Here is a 24,104-nt window from a genome sequence, read left to right as displayed (position 1 = left end):
AATCACTAGTTCCTAATGATCATAGAGCTTTAGGCATTCATCTTTTTAAAAAATCTTTATTGTTGATAGTATTACAGATATCCTCCTTTTTCCCTCTAATGCTCCCCTCCACCCAGTTCTCACTCCACCCCAGGCCTTCACCACCCACCTCTCTGTGTCTATAGGTAAGATCTTTGGTTAATCTCTTCCCACTCCCAAACCCCCTTCCCTCTGAAATTGATTAGTCTGTTCCATGTTTCCATGCCTCTGATTCTATTTTATTCATCAGTTTATTTTGTTCATTAGATTTTTTGTTGATTTATTTTGATTTTTAGATTTAATTGTTGATAGATATGTATTTATTTCCATTTTATTGTTCATATTTCTTCTTCTTCTTCTTCTTCTTCTTCTTCTTCTTCTTCTTCTTCTTCTTCTTCTTCTTCTTCTTCTTCCTCTTTTAAAGAATACCCTTCAACATGTCATGTAATACTGGTTTCATGGTAATGAACTCCTTTAGTTTTTTCTTGTCTGTGAAGCTCTTTATCAGACCTTCAATTCTATGATAGCTTTGCTGGGTAGAGCAATCTTGGTTGTAGGTTCTTGCTATTTATCACTTTGAATATTTCTTGCCACTCCCTTCTGGCCTGCAAAGTTTCTGTTGAGAAATCAGCTGACAATCGTGTGGGTGCTCCCTTGTAGGTAACTAACTACTTTTCTCTTGCTGCTTTTAAGATTCTCTGTTTGTCATTAACACTTGGCATTTTGATTATGATGTGTTTTGGTGTGGGCCTTTTTTGTTTCCTCTTGTTTGGGACTATCAGTGCTTCCTGGACCTGTAAGTCTATTTCTTTCACCAGGTAGAAGTTTTCTGTCATTATTTCTTCAAATAGGTATTCAATATCTTGTTCTCTATCTTCCTTCTGGCACCCCCAAAATATGAATGTTAGTACACTTGAAGTTGCTCCTTAAACTATCTTCATATTTTTGGATTCTTTTTGCTTTTTTGATTGGATGTTTTTTGCTTCCTCATATTCCAAATCATTGATTTGATTCTTGGAATTCTCTACTGTTGAATCCCTGTAAATTATTCTTCATTTTAGTTAGTGTATGCTTAATTTCTGATGAATTCTTTTCCGTGTCTTTGACATTCTCACTAAGATCCTTGAAAGTCTCATTAAGTCCCTAGAGGCTCTCATGAAGACCCTTGAGTAACCTTAAAACCATGGATTTGAACTCTATATCTAGTAGTTTGCTTGGTTCCATTTCTTTCATGTGTGGCATGTTTCTTTGTCTCTGCATTTTGGCTGCTTCCCTGTGTTTGTTTCTATGTATTAGAGCTGTTATGTCCCCTAGAATTGGCAGAGTGGCCTTGTGTAGTATGTGTCCTGTAGTATGTCGCCTGAGCTGGGCACTCTAGGTGACCCCCAGTATAGGCTGTATGCACAGTCTTATAGTTGAGCCTTCATTGCTATTGGCACCTCTGGGAGGAATTGACCTCCAGGCCAATTGGCTATGAGAACCTTCTGTGACTACAGTGGGAAAGCTGCTGTGCAGAAAATACCCTTAAGGAGCAGGACTTGCTTCAGTGGGGCTTTGTTGCTCACTGAGTCAGCCTCTTGAGTGTGTCACTTGTGGATGTGAAGAGTTGTAATCTGCTGTGGTCTGAAGCTTTCCAGTGGGTGCAATGGCTCTAGGGCCTCCAGGGAGGTGCAAAGTCTGGGGACATCCTGCAGGAGCTATTTGTGTTGGGCTTTGAGGTGCCCAGGCAAGGTCTAGCTGTGAAGTAAAGCAGGCTAGTGCTAGTGCTGGGTCTTGGGCTTTTTATTAATAGGTTTGGGGCATGCTGTTACCACCTTCAGCTTGTTTGAGAGATTTTAGCAAAATCTGAAGCTTGAACAAGGACATATGGGTAAGCTGCTGCAAACAGGTTTGGTGGGGCTGCAAACTGGATGGGGTAGAATCTCAGGGAATCATCAGGATGGAGCCAACAGATATGGCCGCCAGTCAGCCCTGCCACAGGGGAGGTCCCCACATAGGAACAGTTACCCCTGTGAGCACCCTTGACTGGGAGAAAGCTGCCCCCAAGTTCCTGACCCAATGCCAGACAATCCAGTTCCTCCCAGTATGTGTCTGGGTCCCCCAGAGCAGCTGCCCTGTGCCCAGCGCTGGAGCTCAGATGAAGCGGGACCATGTAAGTTCATGTACCAGCCTTTTAAAAAGAACACTTGGGTCTCCAGCAGCCTCCATGTCTCTCAGCCCCAATCCCTGCTGGTTTTTATGGCCCATAGTTATGGGGACTTATCTTCCCAGCTAAGGGTCCCTGAGCTGGGGGTCTGGTGTGGTCTGGGACTCCTTGCTCCTCATGGGCAGCCTCCACAGAGATGATCTCTCTCCCGATTTAAAAAAAAAAATCACACGTGGGTGTTGGACCATTCCGTACCTCTGCCCCTCATATCAGTCTCAATGTGCTTTCTTCTTTACTTCTCTAGTTGTAGGACTTCCATTCAGCCAGCTTTCAGGCAGTTCCAAATGATGGTTGTTCTGTATTTTAGTTGTAATTTTGATGTGGTTGTGAGAGGCAGCAAATACAGGCATTTACCTATGGGGCCATCTTAGTTCTCTCAGGCATTCATCTTTATCTCCTAACTTGCATACACAATTTAGAAAAAGACTGATAGTTATTATCAAATCAGATATAAAGGTAATGGTAGAATAGAAAAAAATAGCATTTTCTGCAGAGGAGTTTGTACTTTTTATGCATATAGTTTGGGACAAGTAGTGTGGGAACCCTAATCAAAGTATGCTGGATGTTCAAGGCTAATTTGAGTGTGGGGGCCCTGTCCAGACTATGCCACATGTGCAAGGCCAAATTGCCTTACACAGGTGCAAAAGCAAGGATACAGAGATTATACTGTATGCACTGCACTGGTGTACTTTTCTATAACCCAAATACTGATGTCACTATTTGGCAAGAAGCCTCTTTTGTCTAAGTTGGTATAAAGATGTGTTGTTGACCAGCAGGTGCGCAGCTGCTTGGTATGGCTCCTGTGTTTGCTTCTGTATTAGCAAGGACTGCTTTATGTTGCTACTTTGTAATGCTACTTTGAAGAACTGTTTTCTCTAATGGCTAGGTGGTAGCAATGGCTACTTTGTCTGCAATAAGGTCTCTCTTCTATGCTTATGACTTCTCCTGTCTTCTCCATCTAATACCTGGCATCCATGAAAGTCCTGTTCCTGGTAGGGGAACTAAGACCCCACAGTTGGTGTAGTCGAGCAGGATCAAGGAGGAACTTGCTCCCACAAGCTCCACAGTGAGCAGGGAGCAGGGTTCAGCAGTAAGTACTCCAACAAGTAGATTTACAGTTCATGTGGAAAAGGATACAATAATCTATACTTACAATAGGGTAATATGCAAATTGGTCAGGACACCGTCACAGTAATGACCGGTAAGCAGAAGGCTGTTGGTACCTAGCAGGTGCCAGTCAGCGGGGCTGCATGCTCACGAGGCTGGGGGATGTGAGGCTGAGTCAAATAAAATAAAATTCATTCACATGCCCTAAAGCACAAACATCCCAGCAGATAACTCAATGCAGGTTATTGTGTAATCACAATAATTACACAATAAACCACAATGATTACACAATAAACCACAATGATTACACAATATTGATTACACAATAAACTTATTTTCACCAAAAAAAAAAAATAACCTCTGGCATCTTTTCATTTAAAAATGCCCCAGTAAGGCTACTGAGACTTTCATCTATCCATTTCTACACCAAAGACGACAGGGTTCAAGGAGGAAGGGCTCCAGTTTCGTTTTCTCAGCATCCAGCTAGGAGGCCTCCCTGGGGCGGTTCTCCCCTCCAACCCTTGCGTAGGACAGGCGCTCCAGCCCAGGAGCCCTGAGGGGAGGCGGAGTGAAGTGCTTTCCCTCTGGAACCCCACTCTCCCTAGAAGTCCGGAGTGGAGGGCGCTCTCCCTGAGAACCCAGAAATCCGCCTCCAGGGAGACTGTGAAGTAGCCAGGCCTGGCGAGCCGCAGAGAGGGCGACCTACCCATGAAGATGTGTACACTGGTGGAGGCCACGCAGCTGCCATAGTTGAAGTCGTCCTCAATGGAGGACCGGGGGTAGTGGGGATCGGAGTCAGCCATGTCGGCAATGGAACCCCACCTCCCTGCTGAATGATTAGAGCACATGGACCTCAACGGTCCTCGGTCACTTCCTGAGCAGCAGTCAGCCCCGACCAGGGATCAAACCCGAAACCTAAGTAGGTGCCCTGACAAAATAGAACCCAAACCTTTGCTGTGGCAGAGGAGCTCCGGCCCACAGCAGGGGCCAGGGCACGCAGAGGGGTTTTGTTGAGGGGCCCTGACAGGTAGCCCGCAGCGCAGTGGGTTAGAACCTCCTCCTGATACAGCAAGGTTGTGGGTTGGATCCCTGGTCAGGGCACAGACAAGAAGCAACCAAAGAGAGCATAATAAGTGGAACAACACACTGGTGTTTCTCTTGCTCCCTTCCCCTCTCTAAAATAATCTATCAATAAAAATTAAAATAAAAACTAAACCTTCTGGCTTGCAGAGTTGCAAAAACAGTTAGAAAGTGAAGTCCCACCCCTTCCCCTTCATTCAACAAATACTTCATATGCTCCTTCAATAATCACACTGGGGATGGGTGTTTGTTTGTTTTGGTTAATCCTCACCTGAGGACATTTTTCCACTGATTTTTTTTAGAGCGTGGAAGGGAGGGAGAAAGACAGAAACTAATGTGAGATACATCAGTTGGTTGCCTCTTGCTGAATCCCCAACCAGGGCCCCAGATTGAGCCTGCAACCCAGTTACATGCCCTTGATCGGAATCTAACACGGTACCCTTCAGTCCGCCTGCAGAAGCACTATCCACTGAACCAAACCAGCATTTCTTTTTAAGTCCTCCTCTAAGGATATGTTCTTTTCATTGATTCTAGAGAGAGAGGAAGGTAGAGGGAAAGAGAAAGAGAAACATGATCAGTTGCCCAAGCAATCTGACAGGGATGGAACCCGCAACCTGTGTACGTGCCCTCTCCTGGAATCGAACCCATGACCCTTTGGTGCATGGAGGACACTCTAACTACTGATCCACACTGACCAGGACTTGGAGGTACATTTGAAAATTTTTTTTTCAGATCTGCCCTGGCCAGGTGGCTCAATTGGTTGAAGTCTCAACCTGTACACCAAAGGATTTCTTGTTGGATTCTAGGTTAGGGCACATACTTAGGTTTAGGCTAGATTCCAGTGGGTCAGCAGGTACAGAGGCAGCCTACCAGTATTTCTCTAGCACATGGATGTTTCTCTCTCTAAAAAGCAATTTAAAAAACATCCTCAGGTGAGAATTAAATTTATATATATATTAAAAATTGTTCAGATCTAAAATTTTATTTGATTCTTTTTAAAATTTTATTTTTCATTTATAATGCACATTCAATATCCTATCTTATATAATAAAACCCTAATATGCAAATCGACTGAATGGTGGAATGACTGGTCGCTCTGAACTGACCACCAGGGGGCAGACGCTCAATATAGGAGCCGTCCCCTGGTGGTCAGTGGGCTACCACAGGAGGAGTGCCGCTCAGCCAGAAGCCGGCCTCACGGCTGGAGAGCACAGCGGCAGTGGTGGGAGCCTCTGCAGCAGCACTAAGGAGCAGCGAGCTGAGCCGTAGGGAGCAGCAAGCAGGCAGGCGGTAAGTACTGAGGGGTCCTGGACTGTGAGAGGGATGTCTGCCTGCCAGCGTAGGCCTGCTCCCCACAAAGAGTGGGCCTAAGCTGGCACACAGACATCCCCTGAGGGGTCTCGGACCCGAGAGGGCACAAGCCAGGCTGAGGGACCCCCCACCCACCCCTGGTGCACGAATTTTGTGCAACAGGCCTCTAGTCTATATATATAAAAGCCAAGCAACTGGAATGACTGGTTGCTATGATGCCCACTGCAGGCAGCCAACCAGCCTGATCGGTGGGCAGCCCTCCCCCCGAGTCAGCCCCGGCCGGATTGGGGGTGGGACTGGCTGGCCAACCTCCTGCAGCCCCTCTCCCTGGCTGGCCCAGCCTCTGATCAGCCCGCCCACCCTGATTGGGGGCAGGGGAAGAGCCAGTTGGGGGGAGGGTTGGCATCTGGCCCCACCCCTGATCTGGCTAGGGGCCAGCTGCGGGGAGGGGCTGCCCCCTCAATTGGGCCAGTTGGCCACCTGCAGTGGGCAACATAGCAACTGGTTATTCTGGTCATTCCGGCATTCTGGTTGCTTGGCTTTTATATATATAGATGATAATATATTTGAAATAAATCAGATACCACCAAAAATGAGAGAAAAATACCACATATCACTAAATTATAAGATCTAAAATAAGTCTATTATTTATTTTTTATCGTCCCCAAGAACATGATTAGCAAGAGGAAGAGAGAGAGAAAGATATATATATATATATATATATATATATATATATATATATATAGAGAGAGAGAGAGAGAGAGAGAGAGAGAGAGAGAGAGAGAAAAGACATCTATGTGAGAGAGAAACATCGATAGTTTCCATACAGGAATTTAACTGACAGCCTTGTGGTGCACAGAACAGCAGTCAACAACTGAAACACTCCAGTCAGGCTAAAGTAAGCCACTTAATAAACAGGTTTTATATGAAGGAAACACCTTCTAAATATGCACAATACGACCTTGAGAAGTAAATGTTTTTCTTAGAAATAAAACAAATATTCTTTGCTAAAACAGAAACAAAATTATAGCTATGCAGCCTTGACCAGTTTGGCCCAGTTAGTTAGAGCATCATCCTGTACACAGAAAGGTTACGGGTTTGATTCCCGGTCAGGGTATATACCAGATTGCAGGTTCGGTCCCGGCCAGGGTGTGTATGGGAGGCAACCAATCCATGCTTCTCTCTCTCTCTCTCTCCCTCTCCCTTCCTCTCTTTCAAAAAAAAAAAAAAAAATATATATATATATATATATATATATATGCAATAAATTGACAGTCAGAAAACTCTTAAATAACATTGAAACAGCCTGTGTCATTTTTTAAAATCCTCACCTGAGAATGTGTTTATTAATTTACAGAGATAAGGAGAGAGAGAGAGAGCAAAACATCAATGTGAGAGAGAAACATCGATCAGGTTGCCTTCTGTACATGCCCTGACCAGATATTGAACCCACAACATAGGTATGTGCCTTAACCAGGAATCGAGCCCACAATCTTTTTCATGCATGGGATGATGCTCCAACCAACTGAGCCACCCAGCTGGGGCCAGCCTGTGTCTTTTTTATAACATAAATGTCAGCTCGCTGTTTATAATGTTTATAATAAAAACTTAAGTAATATTTTCTAATCCTCCCATGTTGTCACAAATGGCAAGATTACATTCTTTTTATAGATGTGTCACATTCCATTGTATAAATGTATCACATCTTTATCTATTCATTTATTGAGTGCACTGACCTTATAGGAGTGCACTGACCACCAGGGGGCAGATGCTCAATGCAGGAGCTGTCTCCTGGTGGTCAGTGCACTCCTATAAGGGGAGTGCCGCTCAGCCAGAGGCTGGGCTCACAGCTGGCGAACGCAGCAGCGGTGGCAGGAGCCTCTCCCACCTCCATGGCAGCACTAAGGATGTCTGACTGACGGCTCAGGCCCACTCCCCACAGGGAATGGGCCTAAGCCATTAGTCGGACATCCCCCGAGGGCTCCCAGACTGTGAGAGGGTGCAGGCCAGGCTAAGGGACCCCCCACACACACACCCTGAGTGCATAAATTCGTGCACCAGGCCTCTAGTTTAAAATAAACACTTAAGTTTTTAACTTCTTAGAAATTGAGTTTGTGCAATTCAGAGGATTACAAAACTTGAATGCTTATAGGGCTAAGACAAGCTATAGAATGAGTGAAACAAGGGAAGTGTTTTGGGGTTAGGGTGGGAATGAAGTGATGGAAAATCTATTCGCTGCTGAGGAAAAAAAAAAGTCTGTGCTATAATAGTCACCTGACTATTGCAGACAGAGAAGTTCAAAAGAACTAAAAAATCGGAAGGATCCAAGATGGCGGCATAGGTAAACACCTAAACTGCTGCCTCACACAACAATTTCAAAACTACACCTAAAAGACAAAACGTCTATCACCCAGAACCATGGGAAAGCTGGCTGAGTGGAAATTCTACAACTAGAAGGAAAGAGAAAAGAGCATTGAGACCTGCACAAGGGCTGAAAAGCTGAGGTACGAAGGCGCGAGAATTGAGCTTGCGATGGGCGACTGGGAGTGCTGCTTTTTTCAACCCGAAGGGAGACAAGCTCCCGATTACTCGGAACTCCAGTTTCTGGGGAGACGCAGGAGACCCAAACTCCTCTGGGGAGAAGCTGGACTGTCTTCCATTGGGTCGGAAAGTGAGGGAGGCTTGCTTGCAGGGCTGCGCGCAGGAATAATTGTTTACTGTGCTGGGGTGTGGGACACGGGGACACGGTCGGAGACACAGAGCCGGCTAACTGGCAGCCATCGCTGTTTGCCACGCCCTAGCCTAGTGACGCTCTGAGACCCCACCCTGCACAACCTACAAACCCACCCAAGCTCCAAGCAGTAGCTTTAGCATATGAATGGCCTGCCCTATCGCAGCTTAACCTAGCAAACTTGCAGCCTGGGTCAGACAGCTCGAAAACCTCCAAACCCCAAGCAAAGAGGAGAAAACTGCAGTTCTCGCTGTAGCTCCTGCTGGGTGGCCTCAGACAATAGCTGACCTGCACCCCATTGGAGATCCAGAAGCCAGTGTACCTAGTGGTCAGTGTGAGACACCAGATTTCAACTCCTCACATCCATAAGTGACACATTCAAGAGGCAGACTCAGTGAGCACCAAAGCCCCACTGAAACAAGTCCTGCACCATAAGCGAGTCTCCAGTGCAGCAGTTCTTCCATTATAGACACAGGGGTCCTCACAGCCAATTGGCCTGGAGGTCAATTCCTCCCAGTGTACCAACACCAATCAAGGCTTAACTACATCAAGACTTTGCACTCAGCCCACAAAGGGGTGTACCAAGAGCGTCCACCTCAGGTGATTGGGGAGGCTGAGCTACTGGCCCCTATAGGTCACCTACCACACAAAGCCACTCCATCAACACAGGGAAGCAACAAAATGCGGAGACAAAGAAACATGTCACAAATGAAAGAAATGGAGGAAAGCAAACTACTGGACGACACAGAGTTCAGAACCACATTTATAAGGTTACTCAAGAATCTTCTAAAAACCACCAAGAAACTTGATGAGACCTCCAAGGAGCTTAGTGAGACCTTCAAGGACCTTAATGAGAATGCCAAAAAATTGAAAAGGACCAGTCAGAAATTAAGCATACACTGTCTAAAATAAAGAATATACAGAAACTCAACTGTAGATCAACATACCCCAAGAATCAAACCAAAGGTCTGAAATATGAGAAAACAAAAAACACCCAACCAGAAAAACAAAAAGAAAAAAGAATCCAAAAATATGAAGATAGTGTAAGGAGCCTCTGGGACAACTTTAAGCGTACCAACATCTGAATTTTTGGGGTGCCAGAAGAAGACAGAGAGCAAAATATTGAAAACCTATTAGAAGAAATAATGACAGAAAACTTTCCCTACCTGGTGAAAGAAATAGGCTTACAAGTTCAGGAAGCACACAGAACCCTGTACAAGAGTAATTCAAAGAGGACCACAACAAGACACATCATAATTAAAATGCCAAGAGCAAAAGACAAAGAGATAATCTTGAAAGCAGCAAGAGAAAAACGGTTAGTTACCTACAAGGGAGCACCCATACAACTGTCAGCTGATTTCTCGGCAGAAACTATGCAGACCAGAAGGGAGTGGCAAGAAATATTCAAAGTGATGAACAGCAAGAACCTATAACCAAGATTACTTTACCCAGCAAAGCTATCATTCAGAGTTGAAGGTCAGATAAAGAGCTTCACAGACAAGAGTTCATCACCACCAAACCAGGATTACATGAAATGCTGAAGGGTATTCTTTAAGAAGAGGAAGAAGAAGAAAAAGATAAAGATAAGAATTATTAACAACAAAATGACATCAAATACATACCTACCAACAAGTGAATCTAAAAATCAAGTGAATAAAAAATCTGAAGAACAGAATGGACTGGTGAATATAATAGAATCAGGGACATAGAAAGGGAGTGGACTGACAATTCTCAGGGGGAAGAGGGTGTGAGGGGTGCGGGAAGAGATTGGACAAAAATCTTACACCTATGGATGAAGACAGTGGCGGGGGGTAAGGGCATGGGGTGGGGTGGGGAATCAGGTGGAGGGGAGCTATTGGAGAAAAAAAAGAGGAACAACTGTAATAATCTGAACAATAAAGATTTATTTTAAAAAATAGAAGAAAGAAAGAAAAAAAAGAACTAAAAAATCTATACTTTCCTATGAAATCCACAGATTTTTAAGTGTTAGAAACTAATTTTTTTAATGCAATGTCTCATGGTCAAACTAAACAAATTGGTGGGCCAAAAATGATCATCTATTTTTTTCTTTGAGAACGAGAGCCATGAGCTCTTTCAGGGTATGTGGAATCAAAGACAGAACATGCTACGGCTAATGTGTAAAATGGCTGTATCTAGACACAGAACTAATTTTAAAGATGAGTCTGGCTTACTAACTCAGTTTAAAAAACTTCTATAATAATAAAAGCATAATATGCTAATTAGACTGGACGTCCTTCTGGATGAAGCTGGGGCTGTGAGGGAAGTCCGGATCCCGGGTGCCTGCCAGTGGCCAGAGTGAAGCCTGGGTCGCAGATGCCAGAGGGAAGCTGGTGCTGGCAGCTGGAGGAAGGAAGGCCTACTCTTGCATGAGTTTTGTTCATCGGGCCTCTAGTTTTTTATAATTGACAATTATAAAGTAGAAGTAGGAAAGGAAAAATACATTGGAGACACATTTTCTTCTGCATCATTTTAAGACTTATAATTTTGAATTATAATGACTGAACTGCAGTTAGATCAGAAAGCAGCATCTGTTATCTTTTTTAATTGGAATGATTATTCATTATCTTCTATATTTAAACTTCTGCGCCATTTTCTAAAAAGGTATAGTAAAACTACAAAATAGTTTATATGGATTTCATACTATGAGTTCAATAAAATCAATTAAATTTTAACATTTTCAGAATTTTAAGTAAGTGGGTTCAAAGGGATTCACAGAATTAGGCTTAGTTTTCAAGATAATGAAGCAATTTTGTTTAGTGAGGAAGGACAGGGATGAGAGAAAAAATACCATTAATATTTAGTTTTAAAAAAAGTTTTTAAGTTTCCAAGATTAACAGCAACAACAAAAAGTCTTTAAGATAAAATTTAATATGTTAATAAAATCTTAATTTTACATTCAGCTTTTCCAGGTATATACATAATGTAAATACTGTTCACATTCAATAATAACTGTGATCATATTCATTTGACTTATGTCCTGTTGGTTTAGAAATTTTTGGAAATAAGATACAAGTTTGTCTGGTTATGTCCTGATATTAGAACTGTTGATTATCCTTTCCATAATTCATCATTTTTTTCAAACTGAGGTCCAACAAATAAATTTAGTAGCTTATGATTAAATTTTTTTTCAGGATAGAATGGAATAGAATAGAAAATATTAGAGTGTAATGAATATAGTAGAAATAGGTGATTTAAAAAAACTTTTTATTCCATTTCATTCACACACACACACACACACACACACTAGTCCATATTGTAAAATGTATTTCACATTGTGAATCGCTCATAAAAAAGCTTAACAAAAACTCATATTCATATGTAAAAGATTTAAATCTGTGATTTTGCACTTGTAGAAATTGAATTTAAGGAGGGAGAAACCCAGCACATTGTTGAAATTGAAGTAATCCACGATGGGGTTAGAGAGATGAGAGAGGCCTTCACTGTTCACCTAAAACCTGATGAAAATATGATAGCAGAGACACAGGTAAGTAATAAATACAGATACAAATTTATAGGCAGCATTTTATCAGGGAAATTGCATATAAGCATCTCATAGTGTACAATAAAGTAATGGGACTCTGTACAAGCCTTAAATAAAGGAGATGTACATTATCCCTTTCAACTCCTAAATAAATTTTGTTCCTATTTATATATATAAAAGGCTATGTGACCAACCATCCATCTGTCCAACCATCTGACCAACCAGCCAGCTGGTACATATGACGGGCACTGGCAATTTAAAAATAAATGTTGACTTGCACATGTGCAATACATATAAAGCTCTTGCTGGCACCAATAGCATGCGTGTGTTTCCATCTGTCATTGTCGATTGTGAATTTGGTTGACACTTCTATTAAAGAGAAAGGGTGAATAGCGATATTAAAATATTTCTTCTAATTAATTTCCTTTCAATGTGCACAAATCCGTGCACTGGGCCACTTGTTAGATTATAATCAAGAGATTCGTGTCTTTGTTTGAAAAATCATGTTTGTACAAACTCAAGGACTAGAGTCACTGAGCCCTACATCTGCCCACGTACAGAAAGTAACAACTGAATTTAGAATTAATCTCCAGAGAGAAAGCATCATCTCAGCACAAAGATGAGACCATAAATTCAGTGCACAACTCATTAAAACACACATTTTAACTCACAAAATAGTTTGCTAATCTTCAAAAAATCTCCACCTTTTCAACCTAGCTTTATTAAATTGATGTCTAGAGTATATATAACATTTACTGGCACTCACTTTAGCATAGCCCAAAATGTTACAGTTCTAACACCTCTTTTCTTTTTATTTAATTTATGTTTCATAAGCAACCAAGTTTTCTTTAAGATGAACAAATTTACACATTTTTTACGTTTAAACCTAAAACAATGTTTTAATAAGTTTTTATTGGTTTTAGAAAGAGAGGAAGAGAAAGAGAGAGAGAGAGAAACATTGATGAGAGAGAAACATCCATCAGTTACCTCCTGCAAGTGTCCTGAATTGGGAATCAAACCAGTGATCTCTTGGTGCATGGGACGATGCTTAACCAACTAAGCCACACCGGCCAGGGCCTAAAATAATTTTTAAAGCTAAATGACTTAGGAACAGATCAATATTTATAATATCTATGCTTAAATGTACTCTATTTCTTTTATTATTTGTTTCACTATTTGTATGAGATCAAATTAGAGAGATTTTCTTCCTTAAGTATGGGTTACCATTTTGTAATTTTTACTACCTGTTGATATTTCTGCTACAGTGCCTTGCTTTTCTTAAAGGCATATTTCAAATTGAAGAAGTATGGGCAGAAAATCTTTTTTTAAGCCTTGATCACATAAAAATTAGTCTTTTGTTATTTTTATGGAGCATAATATTAAACTTCTTAAGTGAAAGAAACAGATTCACTTCAAGTTATAAAAGCTTTTTTAAAGAATACACTTACAAATATAGATATGGAAACTATGGTAGTTAGATATTGGAAGATTATTCAGGAGCTAAGGCAAATTTATCAGCAAGGTGTTCTGATTACCTTACCAGCAGTATATGTTCACAGGTTCCTCTCCTGTCATGACTCAACTTCTCCCTCTGCCTGTGCTTCAGGCTCCTTCGACCTCTGACCATTTCAGGCTTTGCTTTTTTACTGGCACTCACTTCAGCATAGCCCTAGGATCTACCTTCTCCAGGATGTCTTTTAGCTTTTCTCCCACTATCAACTAATTGACTTTTTTATGGATCTTCTACGTAACAACTCCAAGACAGATTTAGCTACTTTCATCACAATTTATAGAAAAAAATTAGAGCCCAAATGCCGCATGGGCCTTTGGCCAACACAAACTGGCCTAGGCTCAGGTACCCTCCCCTGATACCAAGATATGGCCAACGTGCCAGAGTCACGTAGAATAAACCATACAGGATTTGTCACTCTGAAAGGTATCTGCGTGTGACAATTTTATCATGATGAAGCCAGGGACTTGCCAAGCATCATGGCATTGTTATGTGCAATAGAACCGCTAAGAGTCAAATATTTTAATAATCACAGATAAGTATCTTTTCCTACTAGGCGACGAAAGCCATTGTGTATATAGAAGAAATGAACAGCATGGCAGATGTCACTTTTCCTTCTGTCCCTCAAATTGTGTCCTTATTGATGTATGATGATACTTCTAGAGCTAAAGAGAATGCTGGACCTGTGTCTGGCTATCCTGTCATCTGTATCACAGTGAGTAGGAAATTGAAGAAAATTGTAAAATAATTACTTAAAATAATTCTAGCTTAACTAATATGGTGTTATCTTTGACATGAAGAAATAAAAGTGGGAAAATACTACAAGGTTTAAGCTTTGAACTTTGGAAAGGAAAATAGAGCATTAATCAAATAAAGTTCTCATTTTTCTTCCTTTATCCAACAAAGCTTAATTAAGTGATGTGTACATAGATTGTTATTTCATGTTATCTCAGTGTCTGTCACTAATAGGAAAATAAATAAGGGTTGAATTCTGCACTCAAGGAAATAAAAAAAATAAAAGAGAAAAACATGTGAAAATTAGTTACTACAGGACAAAATATGAACATATGCACAAGAATAATGCAGCTCTATGTACAAGGGAAGGCTTAGGAATTTCAGTTTAAAAGAAGATTCAGATAAGGGAAAGTCATTTCAGTAAGAAGTAATTGCATCATAAGCTATATCTAGAAGAATAGCAAAAAAAGTGGCATATTATCTTTTACTGCTTTTAGAGAGAGAGGAAAAGAGAGGGAGAGAGGGAGAAACATCAATGTGAGAGAGAAACATCAATCAGTTGCTTCCTGCATGTGCCCCAAACCGGGATCGAACCCACAGTTGGGGTATGTGCCATGACCTGGAATTGAACCGGTGACCTTTTGGTGTTTGGGACAATGCTCCAACCAACTGAGCCACACCAGCCAGGTCAAAGAATGGTATATTATTATTACACTTTTATTTGCCTACTCTTGAATCTAAATTATAAGCTCCTTGTGAGCAAAAACTAGGGCCTATTTTATTATCAAAACAGCCTGGTATGATGACGTACATGAAATGGGTTCACAATAAATGTTTATTGAATTAACAAGGCAAAAATAATAATTTGGTGTCAAGTTAGATAGGTCTTTAAATGTTACATTAAATAATGTGGATTTCATTTGTTGGGTAGCAAGGAGTTCTTGCATAGAATTTCATGAGAGAAGTTGTGTTTGAGTGTTACCATGGCAGCAGTGTGGCCCTCAATTAGGGAGGTGGTGCTGGGAATGGGAAGGGAGCAATTTAAGAAATATTGCAAAAGAAGAATCAACCAAGTTCACTGACCCACTGGATGTGGAGGGCAAAAAGAGAGAAAGGAGGGAAAAAGGGAAGGAGACAGAGAAGGAACAAAGATTCTCTATCCCACCATTATATGGACAACTCTGAGGATTCAAGAGATGATGAAATGAATAACACTTTTACTTGTATCAGTTGAAGTAGAAACATCCAATAGCTGTTTGAAATGCAAGATTAGAATTCATAAAAGCTATCATGGCTAGGAATAAAAATTTGAGGGTTGCGCAAATAGCATGTAGGAAGGGGGGAAAAGCATTAGTGAAAGCACTATGATGGAACTTGAGATGAATAGTTTACACATTATTCTATACTGTGACCCTAACATAGTTCTGTGTTCCCCGTAGGCTTGCAATCCTAAATATTCAAACTATGACAAAACAGGTTCTATTTGTACAAGTGAGAACATCAATGACACTTTGACTCTGTACCGATGGCTGATTAGTGCACCCACTGGCACTGATGGCGTGACCAGCCCCATGAGAGAAGTGGACGTTGACACCTATTTTACATCGTCCAAGATGATCACTTTAGACTCCATATACTTTCAACCTGGCTCCAGGGTACAGTGTGCAGCTCGTGCTGTCAATACCAATGGCAATGAAGGCCTGGAGCTGATGAGCCCTATTGTAACCATCAGTAAAGAAGAAGGTAACATATTGCTATTTTCATATGAAGATCACTGGGATACCATGGCATATTGGAAATGTTTAATTTCTGGTTATTAATTTTTTAAAATGTCCCATGTATTTTATAATATGCTATACTAATAAGTACTTAAAAATGAGAATCCGTTCTAAAATATTTATTAAAAACAAATATTGGTTCATTCCACATTTTAAAATCACGTATCATACACCAGACTTTTTGCTGGCATGTAAGTGCTTTATGCTCAGAATTTAAAAAAAATAAATAAATAAGACAAGATTATTGCCCTCAAGGAGTTTAAACTCAAATTGAGGATACAAAGTTTAATCTGGACAGGGCACAGAGATGAAAAAGTGGTAGTGATTAGTTCTACCCAGAATGCGTCAGGAAAGGTTTTATTAAACAGGAGATTCTTAATCTGAATCTTGAAAACAGAGGGGAAAAGGCATGAGTAATGACTCAGAGAAGCATGAAAAAACATGGAATATTCTGGGAACTAAAAGTAGAGAAATGGAAGGCGTGTGAGAGGATCAGGAAATGAAGCAGATGTTATACAAGGTTCAGACCTAGAAAATTTGTCTCATATATGATGTTAAAACACTCCAAGTTGGTTGTTGCATGAGTAGGAGTTTGCTGGGGTCTGAAGAGGAAATATCATCCAGGTAGAGAAGTAAGTACAAGTGCCCAGACCTTGTTAATACAAGGGAGATTGTGTTCAGGACTGGAGCTTGACACTTTGAGTGGAGAATAGGATATGGTTAAAGATAATAATAAAAAGACAGGAAATCCACTTTATAAACCAATCCTTCACTCTACAGAAACCATTTAAATTAGATTTTAAAATATCTATTTATAAGATTCTATTTCTAAAACTTGTATTTGCAATCAAGACTTTAGAAGTATACTTGCTGCATAAAAAAAATGTATATGTACCACCTCCCCATTATATAGTAAGGATCAATATTTTTTAATATCATGTATAGTAAATATGCTCTTTTATTGGGATTGAAACATATGGTGTTTAAGTTTCTCTTAAAACCAAACTTTTGAGTTGGTACCAAAAATAGAAAAATTAAGAAATACCTTAAAATGTCCTACTAATAATACAGACAGCCCAGGTACTGAGGCCTTTCTTCTGATTTTATTCCTGTCCTAATAAATACCCCAGTTTGTACAAGTAGAAAATTATATTTCCTAGATGTCTTCAAATTGTAATTCCCTTTAATGATATTAAAATGAAAACATCAAAATTACCTTAAAGCAAATATTGGAGAAAGATTTTTATGTCAAAATTCATGAGTGTCAGAGAAAGAGAGAGAGAGAGGGAGGGAAAAAGAGAGACAGAGAGAGAGAGAGAAGAGAAATAATTAGCTATAATTTATAATACACATACTGTAAGAAATTACATATATAGAGAAAAATAAACAATTTGTTCTATTATTTCAAAGACAAATTAGTTTTTGTTTTAAAAATAAGTGCATTTTTTAGTTTTATTAGCTTATAAATAATGTATATTTTATAACTAGCAATAAGTATATTATTCTACAGTAAACATCAAATCACTTAATTAAACTACACTTACTTTTTTTCCATTGATTTTCAATCACCCATACTGTGTCTATTCATACTTTATATTAAAACTAAAGGCCCGGTACACAAATTTCGTGCACTGGGGGGTGGGGCTGTCCCTCAGCCCAGCCTTCACCATTTCCAATCTGGGACCCCTCGGGGGATGTCCAACTGCTGGTTTAGGCCCGATCCCACAGGCAGTCGGACATCCCTATCACAATCCAGGACTGCTGGCTCCTAACCACTTGCCTGCCTGCCTGCCTGCCTGATTGCCCCTACTGCTTCTGCCTGCCAGCCTGATCACCCCCTAACCGCTCCCCTGCCAGCCTGATTAACAACTAACTGCTCCCCTGCCTGCCCGATCACCCCCAACTGCCCTCCCCTGCCGGCCCGGTCGCCCCCAACTGCCCTCCCCTACCAGCCTGATCTCGTCCTCAACTGCCCTCCCCTGCTGGCCTGGTTGCCTCCAACTGCCCTCCCCTGCAAGCCTGGTCCCCCCCAACTGCCCTCCCCTGCAGGCCTGATCTCACCCCCAACTGCCCTCCTCTGCCAGCCAATTTGGTTCTGATTGGTTGGTTTCTATGCCAGTTAGCATCAAAAGCTCTGCCTCCTAGGCAGCCATTGGCTCCTCACAGTTGACCCAGATTTGGGTCTGATTGATCAGTTTCTATGCCAGTCAGCATCAAAAGCCCCGCCTCCTAGGCAGCCATTGGCTCTTCGCAATTCACCCAGATTTGGTTCTGATTGGTCGGTTTCTATGCCAGTCAGCATCAAAAGCCCCGTCTCCTAGGCAGCCATTGGCTCCTTACAATTCACCCAGATTTGGTTCTGATAGGTCAGTTTCTATGCCAGTCAGCATCTCCGGGCCCATATCCGAGCCTGAGCATAGAGGCGGGGCTGATCAGCAGCCGCCCCAGGCTACTGGTGAGCAGCTGAACTGCTGATCTCTGGGAGAGAGAGAGAGGCTTGGTTGTTGGCGAGACTGCCACTGCTGATCAGCCCTGCCTCTCTCTCTCTCTGGGAGGTCAGCAGTTCAGCCCGCTCACCTGTTGCGCACGCAGCCTGGCGAACTGAACAGTTGAGCTTCCCGGTTGTTGCGGATGTGACGGACCCAGGTTTTTTATATATTAGGACTAGAGGCCTGGTGCATGAAATTTGTGCACGTGTAGGGTCTCTAGGCCTGGCCAGCAATCAGGGCTGATATGTGGGGCAACCGGTGGGGCAATCAGAGAGCCCCCGCTGGTACCCGCTTTGGCTGGCCTGGAGCCTGCAGGCTAGGGGCAGCTCCTGCATTGAGCATCTGCCCCCTGGCAGTCAGTGCACATCATAGCAACCTGTCGTTCTGCTGTTCAGTTGATTTGCATATTAGGCTTTTATTATATAGGACTGGAGGCCCGGTGCATGAAATTCGTGCATGGGGGAGTAGGGGGAGATAATCCCCAGCCCAGCCTGCACCCTCTCACAATCCAGGACCCCTCTGGGGATGTCCAACTGCCAGTTTAGGCTGAGGTATTGGGCCTAAACCAGCAGTTAGAGATCCCTCTCACAATCCGGGACTACTGGCTCCTAACCACTCACCTGCATGCCTGCCTGATCACCCCTAACCGCTCGCCTGCCTGCCTGATTGCCCCTAACCCTCCTGCCTGCTTGCCTGATTGCCCCTAACTGCTCACCTGCCTGCCTAATCGCTCCTAATCACCTCTGCCTCGGCCCCCGCCACAGTGGCTTTGTCCAGAAAGACATCCAGAATGACGTCCAGAAGGTCATTTGGCTGTCCAGTGTAATTAGCATATTATGCTTTTATTATTATAGATAATTTTGTGACTATATGCTCATAACCTAGAATATTCAGCACATATTAAATCACATTGAACAACTATATTTTTCTCAAACTCTATAAAAATACCCCAAATGTTAGAAAGTAGCCAGTAAACTTTTTGTTGTAATTACTTCTCACACTATGGTCTTCCGCTTTCTATTCCCAGCAATGCCTTGAGTCCAGAGAGAATATTAAAATACATGGAAAAATCATAGTGCCTATTTTTAAAATATTCTTTAGACATTGTCTGTTACCTACTTTTAGCATAAATGTGTTCATTTTTAGGTCTTTGTCAGCCTCGGGTGCCAGGGATAGTGGGAGCAGAGCCATTTTCAGCTAAATTGCGCTACATGGGCCCCGAGGACCCAGAGTACACAAACCTTATCAGGCTCACGGTGATGATGCCACACACAGACGGTAGGTGACTTGGGTAAACAAAGTCGTGAAAAGTTTATTTCCATGTTTATTTTACTGAATACTCTATTTAACTTAGCAGACAATAAGTGCTCAATTTGCAACTTGAGCTTCAAGTTTTTCTGTTTCTTTCAAATGTTTCTGCTTTCTTTCTGCCCATTTAACATTCTGGCATTTTAAGCAGTATCTAACATTAGATAAATTTAACACATGCCGAAACACAATGGAATAAAATGTTGGTTAACGTGCTAGCTATTATGAAATAGCACAAATTATGTCTTCAAAACTTTTTATCTTGAACTTATAGTACAGCATTTTGGTATCTCAAATGTTTGCCTTCAACATGTATTTGCTATTTCATAGCTGTAGTTTTAGAAATCCCTCCCAATATTTATTGCAATAACTAAGACATTTCTTAGGTACTGAAATAAAATTAAGAATGCAACTATGATTATTGTATTTTTTGTTCATTTTCTCTGGGTAGCTCTGGGTAGGAAAGTATGGCCAGAATTTGTGAGTCAATAATTTTACTTATACTTTATGAACATTTTTCTATATACAGAAGACATTTTCAAGTTGTATTCCACTCAATTCACTTTATACCTGAAGTAAATTATTTGTTATTACTCGGTTGCTAGTTATATTTTAAGTAGCTAAGAGAGATGCAATGTTAGGTACTATCAGAAACTACAAGGTAAACTCTCCCACCCTCATAAAATGTTTTGTCTGTTTTTTACAAACCCAAATTTGTTTTGAGCTGGCAGATTAGATTGACAGGAATCTGTACCTCTTTACAACATAACATTGGTCCCACATTGGATTGCTCTCTCTATAGGTTTATTTTGGATATGTGACTCAGGGGTGCAAAGGGTGAAGGAGAAACCCATCAGGCAAAAACAGACCTACCACAAAGAGACAATAAGGTGGAAGAATCCAATAATATTTTAGTATTATTACAAAAATAGCTTTAATGTTATAGATCTCCTGAAAAATTCCCAGGACCCCAACTACTTTGATAATCACTGCTCTATAGTATTTTATGACTTGTCTTCTCAAGAGATAAAGAAATTAGAAAGTGTTCTAAGCCCTTTGCTGTTAGCAAACAAAATAGATCCAGAGACATGGACACATGCAACAGACTGGAGAGTTTCAGACAGAGGGAAAGGGAGGAAAGCAGAGGGGACTGGGGGGAGAGGCAGGAACAGATAAACCAAAGAACTTATATGCATATATGCATAACCATGGACACTTAACAATAGTATGGTGAAGGCCTTAGGATGGGAGGAGGAGGAGAGGAGGGAAGGGGAGGTAATTGTAGGAGGAAGAAAGAGGACATCTGTAATACTTTCAAGTATAAAGATCGTTATTTTAAAAAAGAATGGTAACAATGATTACAATTCCTCATAGGCATGCTCCCTGTGATCTCCACTAAAGAACTTTCCAACTTCGAGCTCACTCTCAGCCCTGATGGCACAAGAATTGGAAACCACAAGTGCTCGAATCTCCTGGATTATACTGAAGTAAAGACCCATCACGGTTTTTTGACTAATACTAGAAAAAATCCAGAAATAGTTGGAGAGATGTATCCTTACCAGTATAGCTCATCTATCAGAGGTTCCAGTACCTTACGTTTCTACCGAAATCTGAACCTCGAGGCCTGTTTGTGGGAGTTTGTTAGCTACTATGACATGTCAGAACTTCTCACCGACTGTGGAGGCACTGTTGGAACAGATGGACAGGTATGAATTTTTAACATCTAAATTTTGGTCAGTGATAAACCAGTTGGCTTGTTCAGTTACATAGATTTGGACTAAATCCCAAATCCAGTTTTCCATCTTGGTGATATAATTCATTAAGTATAAGAGGGACCAAATAATTGGCATGAATGGTGTGAAAAGCCATGTCTATTTCTGGAACAATGTGTCAAAATATATCTATTTTTAACAACATTCTGAATCTGCTATGATATAATAAAAATCCAAATATTAATTAGTTTTCAAAATATACATTCTCTGACACACTTTTCTATCTTTTATATATACAACCCAAATAGCTTCTCTAGTGAAGTCCTGTACTTACCTGCTTAAGCCTTATCCTATTATATCTGGCCACTTCTCCAATGTATCAAGGACATTTTTTTTTCTTTTTATTTTTTTATTTTATTTTTTTTAAATAAATCTTTATTCAGATTATTACAATTATTTCTCCTTTTTCCCCCCATAGCTCCCCTCCACCCAGTTCCCACCCCACCTTCTGCCCTTACCTCCCCCCCACTGTCCTCATCCATAGGTGTATGATTTTTGTCCAGTCTATTCATGAACCCCCCATACCCCTTTCCCCTTAAGAATTATCAGTCCACTCCCTTTCTATGCCCCTGATTCTATTATATTCACCAGATTATTCTGTTCCTCAGGTTTTTAATTCACTTGATTATTAGGTTCGCTTGTTGATAGATATGTATTTGTTGTTCATAATTTTTCTCTTTACTTTTTTCTTCTTCCTCTTCTTTAAGAATACCTTTCAGCATTTCATATAATACTGGTTTTGTGGTGATGAACTCCTTTAGCTTTTTCTTGTCTGTGAAACTCTTTATCTGCCCTTCAATTCTGAATGATAGCTTTGCTGGGTAAAGTAATCTTGGTTGTAGGTTCTTGCTATTCATCACATTGAAAATTTCTTGCCACTCCCGTCTGGCCTGCATAGTTTCTGTTAAGAAGTCAGCTGACAGTCGTATGGGTGCTCCCTTGTAGGTAACTAACTGTTTTTCTCTTGCTGCTTTTAATATTCTCTCTTTCTCTTTTGCTCTTGGCATTTTAATTATGATGTGTCTTGGTGTGGTCCTCTTTGGATTCCTTTTGTTTGGGGTTCTGTGGGCTTCCTGGACTTGTAAGTCTATTTCTTTCACCAGGTGGGGGAAGTTTTCAGTCATTATTTCTTCAAATAGGTTTTCAGTATCTTGCTCTCTCTCTTCTTCTGGCACCCCCATAATTCTGATGTTGGTACGCTTGAAGTTGTCCCAGAGTCTTCTTACATTATCTTCAACATTTTGGATTTTTTTTTTTTTTTTTGCTTTTTGCTTTTTCGGTTGAGTGTTTTTTGCTTCTTTGTATTTCAATTCTTTGACTTGATTTTTGTGTTCCTCTTGTCTGTTTTTGGGTCTCTGTATAATATTTTTTATTTCAGTCAGTGTATGTTTAATTTCTAGTTGGTCCTTTTTCATATCTTCGAGGGTCTCGTTATATTTATTGGCCTTTTCTAGGATATTCTTGAAAAGCCTTATAACCGTGGTTTTGAATTCTATATCCAGTCGTTTGTTTTCCTCCATTTCTTTTGTTTTTGATCTGATTCTTTGACGCCGCATTTTCACTGCTTCCTTGAGTTGGTACGGTAGATTTGTGTGCTAGGTTTCCAATATGGCCCAGTGGGTCTGCCTCCCCAGTTAACCTGAGGTGGACACTCTTGGTGCACCCCTTTGTGGACTGTGTGTACAGCCTTGTTGTAATTAAGTCTTTATTGTTGTTGGTATCACTGGGAAGAATTGACCTCCAGGTCAGTTGGCTGTCAGGATCAGCTGTGTCTATGTTGGGAGAAGTTCGATGCTGGAGACAGCCTTATAGGATTAGACTTGCCAAATTGCAATAGCCTCTGTGCTCAGCTTGAATGGGGTGGAGTCTCAGTCTTGGCTTCCCGTCAGCCTTGCCCTTGCGCACACGTGTGTGCCTTCAGACCTCTGCCTTCCAAGCTCCTGAGTCTCCGCCTGAGAGTCCAGACTCCCCCCACAAGAGCGTGTGTCCCCAGGGGCTCGCCTGGAACTGGGGTTCACTGCAGTCAGAAATGGGGTTCAGTGCAGTCAGGAGCCTCTGACTCCCTTGTACTAGGGAAAGCCTGTGGCAACCTCCGCAGCCTTTGTGCGCACTGGCACACGCGCGCTTTCAGTCCTCCGCCTTCCCCGGCTCCAGAGTCTCCGCCCGAGAGTCCAGACTCCCCCCACAAGAGCGTGGGTCCCCAGGGGCTCGCCTGGAACTGGGGTTCAGTGCAGTCAGAACTGGGGCTCAGTGCAGTCAGGAACCTCTGACTCCCTTCCACTAGGGAAAGCCTGTGGCAACCTCCGCAGCCTTTGTGCGCACTGGCACGCGCGCGCTTTCAGTCCTCCGCCTTCCCCGGCTCCAGAGTCTCCGCCCGAGAGTCCAGACTCCCCCCGTAAGAGTGTGGGTCCCCAGGGGCTCGCCCGGAACTGGGGTTCAGTGCAGTCAGAACTGGGGTTCAGTGCGGTCGGGGGCTTCCTTCCCCCTTCTGCCAGAGAAAGTCAGCCAGGCTCTCAGCCGCCCTTCCTCTCTGCGTGCACAAAGACCCTTTGCTGTA

The 24,104-nt window shown here is 41.7% G+C and overlaps 1 protein-coding gene across 2 annotated transcripts in view; it reads left to right on the top strand.

The window, feature by feature from the left end:
* The window catches only part of FREM2 (FRAS1 related extracellular matrix 2), a 449,278-nt gene that overhangs the window by 343,546 nt on the left and 81,628 nt on the right, over window positions 1-24,104 (top strand). For both annotated transcript variants that reach the window (XM_080659410.1, XM_080659409.1), the window contains 5 exons: window positions 11,828-11,958; window positions 14,022-14,180; window positions 15,640-15,943; window positions 19,614-19,745; window positions 21,150-21,481. In XM_080659410.1, the coding sequence (XP_080515536.1) occupies window positions 11,828-11,958; window positions 14,022-14,180; window positions 15,640-15,943; window positions 19,614-19,745; window positions 21,150-21,481 (1,058 nt within the window). The remainder of the gene's footprint in view (window positions 1-11,827; window positions 11,959-14,021; window positions 14,181-15,639; window positions 15,944-19,613; window positions 19,746-21,149; window positions 21,482-24,104) is intronic.

Source organism: Plecotus auritus, assembly GCF_963455305.1.
Source record: "Plecotus auritus genome assembly, chromosome: 3".
Lineage (NCBI taxonomy): Eukaryota > Metazoa > Chordata > Mammalia > Chiroptera > Vespertilionidae > Plecotus > Plecotus auritus.
The sequence above is the reverse complement of the archived record's forward strand: the minus strand, read 5'-3'. Positions and strand labels throughout refer to the sequence as shown.